This window comes from Beta vulgaris, chromosome 7, assembly GCF_026745355.1.
Source record: "Beta vulgaris subsp. vulgaris cultivar EL10 chromosome 7, EL10.2, whole genome shotgun sequence".
Taxonomy (NCBI): Eukaryota; Viridiplantae; Streptophyta; class Magnoliopsida; order Caryophyllales; family Amaranthaceae; genus Beta; species Beta vulgaris.
In genome coordinates, this window is record NC_079208.1 from 17,783,803 (window position 1) to 17,791,615 (window position 7,813).

At 30.6% G+C, this 7,813-nt stretch overlaps 1 protein-coding gene across 1 annotated transcript; it reads right to left on the reverse strand.

Annotated features, from left to right (window-relative positions):
• Positions 1 to 269: 269 nt before the first annotated feature.
• Positions 270 to 7,574, reverse strand: LOC104898876 (WAT1-related protein At1g68170). Its single transcript, XM_010686008.3, has 7 exons — positions 7,200 to 7,574; positions 5,829 to 5,891; positions 4,677 to 4,793; positions 2,914 to 3,160; positions 2,643 to 2,801; positions 2,335 to 2,486; positions 270 to 799 (listed from the first exon to the last, which is right to left on the reverse strand). The coding sequence occupies exons 1-7, from the start codon at positions 7,391 to 7,393 to the stop codon at positions 556 to 558; spliced, it is 1,176 nt and encodes a 391-aa protein (XP_010684310.1). The 5' UTR covers positions 7,394 to 7,574; the 3' UTR covers positions 270 to 555.
• Positions 7,575 to 7,813: the final 239 nt, after the last annotated feature.

Here is a 7,813-nt window from a genome sequence, read left to right on the forward strand (position 1 = left end):
AACTATGCAAAAGATAAAAGATTGAATGATTAAAATATCAATCATAAAAAAATAATTATATTTCTACTTCCTTCATTCTCGTTTGATCTATGATAGTTTTAAGTTATTCAAGTACTCTAATTTACCAAACTTTGTGATTTATATGTCAAGAAAATAACAAAATTTAGTAAGAATTTTGTTAGATTCGTTTGAAAATAATTTTTTAAGTATCAAACCTTTAAATAGTGAACTTATTGATAACCAAAAACTGATCAAAATTATGTGTTATTTTATATGCATGTAAATTAAGTGGTCACGATTACAAAGTTAAAATGTGCATATTTAAAGACAATAGATGTATTATTTTGTTAAAAAAAAAAAAGCATACACCTAAATAAATTGGGTTAAAAATGATTACAAGGACCAATCACATCTATGGACACATGAAATGATAGAAACCAAGGTGATGCAAAAATTGGGATTCCTACCAGAATGACTACTACTCTAATAATGCTCTTTTCAACTGCATGCTATCCTCTTTTAAAATCACGTTTCCAACCTGTACCAGATTCCAAATTACAGTGGATTTCGTTCAACTACAACTTCATCGATGGATTGAACTCGAGCAGCAGTAATGTCATTATGAGATGACTGATCATCATCTTTCTTTGTTGCATCATCTGTATTTGTGGAAGCATTATGCGTAACGGAATCTTCGAGACTCATTGAAGGCACCAACTTGGTCATCTTCTTTATCTCCTTCCCTTTTCCCCATATTACCGCGTATAATCCGAACACAATTAAAATTGCTCCTATTACACTGTACACTAAATATATGTTATGATTTCTATTAGACCTTGTAACAAGACAATATATATCTTTTGTTAGATTGTTCCAACCCCTAGTATGTAGTATCAATGAGAATTAAACATATACTTTAATAAATGACATTTTATAATAGTTACACTAACCATGAGCTCCACATCATTTCCACTAACACTCGTTAAACTAGGAATCTAATAATTATTGCAAATAGTTTATGAGACTATTAATTGTAAATAATCCCCGGCTACTCTCACTTGTTATTCAAGGGTGACTCGACAAAAAACAAAGCGTGGATGGTGGACTAGAGACCACCTTCCTCTATGTGGTCCTGCTCCAAAACCCATAGATTGAAATATCAAACGCAATCTTCAAGAAAAGGAAATAATTTTTTTTTAAAAAAAGAATTGCGGCAAAACACTCCAACTAGATGATAACATCACATTAATTTATTTTTTTAAAATAAACTACTATTATATATTAATTTTTGTTTTGGCAAACATTTATAACTTTTCAACAATTGCGGCAAATCACTCTCACGAGATGATAAAAAGTATGTATTTTTTAATGTCCTTATTCATTATTGTTATATTTATAGATTTGTGCTTCTCAACTATTATATGTATGTGTTCTTTTATAATCAATATGTCATTCATTATTGTATTTTATATCATGTTCTTTTATAATCAGTATGATGTTCTTTGTTTTAGAACTTCATGTTCTTTTTATATTTTTATTCGTTGTTATGACTATTTTCACAATTTTTTTTTGTTTCTCTCCAAATATGATCATTTTTTTTTGTTTTCCAGGTATTATATGACATGTTCTTTTATAAACAATATGTTGTTCTCTGTTTGATATATTCATGTTCTTTTCTAATTAATATGTTGTTCTTTGTTTGATACATCCATGTTATTTTTGTGTGTTATTATTTATGTTTGTGATACCTCTTAATTTTTGTAAAGAACATGGGTCATAAAAAAAAAGAACATATAATAAAAGAAGATACAACTAAATCACAAAAAAGGGACAAAAAAAGGAAAATGAACTACACAAAAAATAAAAAAGAACATCTTTGGGAGAGAATATGAGGGCAAATAGACATTTCATTTTTGAGAAAACATAATGGAAGGCAGATAGGTAATAACACCAATAAGGCATGAATAAAATCAATTTATTAAGCAAGTTGACTGAAAGTCTATATGGGCGCGAAATTAGGCTGCAATTGTTAAATCCAGACTTGCTTTTCATCCGTTAACAGATTTTACACATGGTCTACGCGTTTTGTATGTTTTGATCCGCGTTTTATACCGGGACCACACTCCGCTACATAGTCCCGAGTGCACATACAAATTTGCGGACAAAAATTGTTGGCTTTTGGAGTAATATATATCTCTTTCTTACACTCTCCTATTATATGGGTCTAACTTCTTTTCTTCAGATTTCTCTCTTCTATTTTGTGGAGTTCATTGAACCAATGGATTAGTACAATACCAAGTTAAATATGCTAGTGAATTATTAGAAACAATGTACCTTCCTATGTATAGTTTTTCATCAAGAATAAGAGAACCCGCCAGTGCTACTAGAATGAGTGTTAAAGGGTTGAATATCGACACGAACAATGGCCCTCTAACACGAACACACCATGCTATTACCGTCACCGACACACCTGAAGCAACAATTCCCTGCGTGAACATGAAGAATCAATCAAGTTGCAGATAGTTAATGCCTAAAGATCTAATACATAATATAAGAACATTGCAACTCATTAAATGTATGGGTGCCCAAATGTTGGGTTTCTCTGAAGCCTCGAAAGAATCTCTGAATGAAGAAAGACTCACGGAGTAAGCAACGGTGAGGAGGCGAATGTTCCAGCCCAACTTCCACAGGCTCAAGTCTCGATCCACACACAATGCGAATACAACAGCTTGTACTGATCCCATTATGCTCATCAATGCCGTGCTTGAATAAGGACTTCCATAACTCTCACTCATCTTGGCCTACATAGTGTAGTTAAATTATTAAACATGCAAATTTAAGCACAGGAAGTACATATCCACCATATATATTCATATTCTTAAGTAGCTTGATTGAACTTGAAAGTACAATCACCTGAACAATCAACCAAGCGGCGTAAGAAAAACAGGAACCTAAAGCTAAGAATGATCCAACGAGACGATTTTGCCCATCATGTATCACAAGTCCCATGGTCGTCTGTTTGAGGAAGTGACTGTTTGTTGACCATAACTTAACCTCGATCCCTTTGTAGAATGTAAGGATCATTGCACCACCTATTCCAAGTAAGGTTCCCAGAATCTTTGCTTTCCCTGATACTGATTTTAGTGACACCTTTTCCAACCTAGGAATTGAAATGTAAGGAAATTCCTGTCATTAAGGCTATGTTCAGTTCACCTTATTTTTGCTTATTTCAGATCTAATCAGATCAGATCAGATCAGATCAGATCAGATCAGAAAAAATAAGTTCAGATCAGATCAGATCAGAAAAAATAAGTTCAGATCAGATCAGATCAGATCAGATCAGACCAGATCAGATCAGATCAGATCAGTTCAGTTCAGATCATATCATGCTTATATTTAAAAACTTATTATTATTAAATATCTTTCACTACATATTAATAAAAATTATAATAATTGAATATTAATAAAGTACTCATTGAGACGAATCAAACAAGACCCCACATGACTATATTTTTTTCTTATATATTAAGAAAAATCTAAAAGATTATCTCAAATTGTGAATAGTGTCAAGATTCTAAGTGACAAAGATAAAAAAATACAAAGGGGGTATTATTATTTACTAGTACATTTGTTCAAAAGAATTATTATTGTTGTTGTTGTTGTACTTATTAATTATTAATATTGGTAATTATTATTAATGTTGTTGTTACCATTATAAATGTCATTGCTATTATTATATTAAGTTATTTTGTTGTTATTAAATAATAGAAAATTAAAAGCCACATGTTAAGAACATAAGATTGACGCAAAAATAAGAAATATATAAAATATGATATCTCAAATTCATGACAACGAAACTACTAATTTGGATTACATTTCAAAATAAGCTAAGTGTGCATACAAATTAAATTTAGATTCGGTATACCTCTTCTTACCGAATTCCAAATCTCTCAGCTATTTGAAGTTGCACGATATTTATTTATTTTTGCTCAAATCATAGTTGTTTGTATATCTTGTTCTATTTTATATGGAAAAAAAAAGAGTTCAGTTTGCCGACTTCTCAAGTGTGAAACTTTTTTTTAAGGGAAAGTGTGAAACATTGTATAAGGCTCTTATAAAATAATGACTTGAGTTATATAATTATTTTTAGTAATAATAATAATTATGATTGTTGTTCTAATAATTGATAATAATAATAATTATTATTAATAATAAAAGTTGTATAAAAGTTGTAATAGAAATAAAATGATAATAATAGTAACACTATAAAGAAGATCTTATAATGTATTGCATAATAATGATTTACAAAGTAATAATATAATAGTAATAATATATTTTATAAAAGATAAGATCTTGTTGAAAAAATAAGTTCAGATCAGTTAGATCAGATCAGATCAGATCAGATCAGATCAGATCAGATCAGATCAGATCAGATCAGAAAAAATAAGTTCAGATCAGATCAGATCAGAAAAAATAAGTTCAGATCAGATCAGATCAGATCAGATAAGTTCAGATCAGAAAATTTCAGGTGAACTGAACATAGCCTAAATCAACTACATTAAGGTTTTCTTTTATGGTTTTACCATTAATTTACTCCCTTAATTGCTCAAATTTTCAGAGTTAGAATCGAGTAAGCATAACTAATGCTTTAATTAACCGCCATATATGGAACATACCTGAAACACACAGCAAGAATGAAGGTAACAGCAGGAATGAGATTTGCCATAGCGGCAGTAAAGGTAGCAGAGGTTAATACAAGACTCTCCAAGTACAGATTTTGAACAAGTGATCCCCTGCATTTATATATATATGAGAGCTTTAATAACTTAGCACCAAATGAAAATGTACAATGTGGTGAGCACATATAATGTGTTAGCAATACAAAGAATAAAGGGAGAAATACAATGAACTTTTTCAGTAATAAAGAAAGAAAACAAGGCTTTCAATAAACTGCAAACAAACCAAACAAGGCTCCTACGATAATAAAAGTAATTAACTAGCACTGCTCCACTACTGTCCCGACAATTCCTAACATAATTAATTATTAGGCCAAGGCTATGTCCCGGCTAAGAAAAAATTACATTTATTAATCTTATACTTTTAAATGATAACACTAAAAAAAATTTGGTGTAATAGTTAAAACTTTAGTATATGAACTTGAGGTCACGTATGGAATTAAAGAGACGCCATGTGGCACAGTTTCTTGTTAGGAATGCCTTTTAATATATTTATATACTCTCTCTGTCTTTTATTAGTTTACCCCTTTTGACTTTTCACATTTATCGATCTAAAACTTTGAGTAATAATATCTCTAATTATGTAAATGTAAAAATTATAATAATTTAATATTCCAAAACTACATATTGAGACGAATCAAACAATATCACACATGATTATATTTTCCTTACATATAAAGTACAAATTATGGTCAAAGTAATGAAGATGAATAGTGCTATAAGTCAAAGTGGGTAAACTAATAAAGGACGGAGGTAGTAGATAGTAAGCATCTTTAAAGCTAAATTGTTCTACCTATACAGCTTATTTAACATTTCTGGCAAAAAAAAAAGAATCAGAATATTTTTATAAAAAAAAAAAATATTAGATATCTTCTGATTTTTAAAACTTCATCAAAACATTTTTCATACTTATCAAATTGAAGAGAATCCATATACTAAGCTAATTATAGCACATAAGTAACACAGAAACTATTAATAAAGAAAAATTGCCAATTAATGACTCCTAGCTACAGGGAGATCCTACTAATCTCCTGTATAGATTAGATTTGGCTAAATGGCTAATGACTTGGTAAATGTGATAAAGTAACTGACCCAAATAGTCCACAAAGAAAAGCTTGGCCGAGAACCGTCCATGTTAACTTTGGTCTGCTTTTCCTGAAACCATAAACAAGTTCATATATAACAAGTTAACTGGCAACCATTATTATTACCTATTTACCTAATAGAAACAGACTTCTTCAATCTTCACTACAAAATCATTTCTAAATACAGTCAAAATAGACCTTCGTAAGAAAGATCTATGTTGGACTTAATCGAGGAGTATAATTTAGGTTTGACCTACTAATAAGCGCATGCAAACATCAAACATGCAAAGTAGTACTCAAGATCTTAGATCAAATCTTATCGACATTATTTATATTTTTTACTCTAATTTTTAGATAAAAAATAGTTCGAATTTTGAATTAAGTCAGCTCTCTAAGTTAACTAGTTGGTTGACACATAGTGACTTCTATATTGATAACGTCCCGTCATTTAATTGCAAAGCTTTTTTCTGCATTTGCTCAGCCAAGAAAAAAGTAGGCGTAAAAAGAGCAAACACAAAAAGATACCAAAAGATATTTTGATTCAGAATGAAGTATTAATCAAATTCTGACTTTGCTGCTTTAATTTCATTGCGTTGGGACTCCAAGTTACAAGAAAAACTTGCTGATCCTTTTCGACATTTGTAAGGTTTTGCTCTTTCAAAAAAACTGGGAAAAGGGTTTACTGATGTAAGAAATGAGTTAATGCGAAGAGCAAAAAGTTCTCGTGTTCACACGGACTCAATCCAAAGTATTGGCTATGCATTAGGTTGTTCTCTGATTCTTTCGTCCATTTTTTTTTCGTAAGATGAGATGCATAAGCTAGTAAAGAATAATCTTAAAAACCAACTTGTTTTTTGTTGCATGCATTCTCAACCATTAATATATAAAATGAACCATCTATTTTTTTCTAAAAATGGAGAGGATTTCAACTCATTACGACTCTATTAAACTAGATGGCCTGTATAACAAAATCTTACAAGTTAAACTAGATGACCTCGATACCAAATTTACGAAAAGACCTGCTCGACTCACATAATTTATACAGTAATACTTAGTAGATTGCAACTCTATACCAAGTTCTTTTTAATTCTATAATAGTCATATGCAATTTTCTTTTATTTCTTCCGAAATACTTATTAATATCGTTTTTTAGTGTAAAATGCTTAAGATCTCATTCAAACAAAAGAATTTAGAATGATGTTGGAACTTCTGCAAACATGCATTGATTCTTGGACTTAATAGTATATCGAAATTTGTATTGTTTAAAGATGAAAAGAAATTTTACTCCCTAAAACTAGAAAGTTGAAAGAAAAAATGGATGACAAGAAAAGAAAAAACCAAGAAGGAAAAACAAATATTGGTAAAAAATTGAAACAACCTTTCAAGGAAGAAAGCGAGAGGGACAATGAAAGCTGCAGCAAAAAGAATGCGATAAGCGACTAAAACCCTCAAATTCATGCCGTCGATAGCCGCTAGCTTGTAGAAAATATTGACACCAGCAAATGAAGTTTGCACAAGAATCATGAAAACTATGGGTTTCAACCCATGAATCAGACTCAAAAATCGAGTCATTGTCGTCGTCGTTGTTGTAGTCGTCGTCGATATATACAAGTAGGTAGCAGATTGTAACAACTAACTTCACAGTTTGTCAAATTTGCGAGAAAAATAATGAAGTGGAAGAGAATATGCAAGAGGCTTTTTTTCCCTCTCTAGGCTCTTGTTTTTTTATGTATGTGTTCAGTTATACAACAGAACTAAGCCTGAGGTCACCGCGTATTTATTGGGATAGATGTAGTTTCAGCTTCTAAGGCTTGTTGTGTTGTCTGAATGCAAAATGAATTAGTTACTTGGTCACCACTCACCAAGCCTTTATTTAAACCTTTTTTGGAAAAACATCTTTCAGATTTGGAAATATATCAATGTCAAATAGTATAATAATTCATGAAGTACAAAATGCAATACAACTATAGTATTTCTTCAAGTATTTGATTT

Excerpts from the sequence above, each read along its gene's own strand:
- LOC104898876 (XM_010686008.3), bottom strand. The coding sequence starts at position 7,393 with ATGACTCGATTTTTGAGTCTGATTCATGGGTTGAAACCCATAGTTTTC. Across the intron at positions 3,161-4,676 it reads ATTCTTGCTGTGTGTTTCAG|GTTGGAAAAGGTGTCACTAA; the intron begins GTATGTTCCATA and ends TTCAATTCCTAG. Across the intron at positions 800-2,334 it reads GAAAAACTATACATAGGAAG|TGTAATAGGAGCAATTTTAA; the intron begins GTACATTGTTTC and ends TTTAGTGTACAG.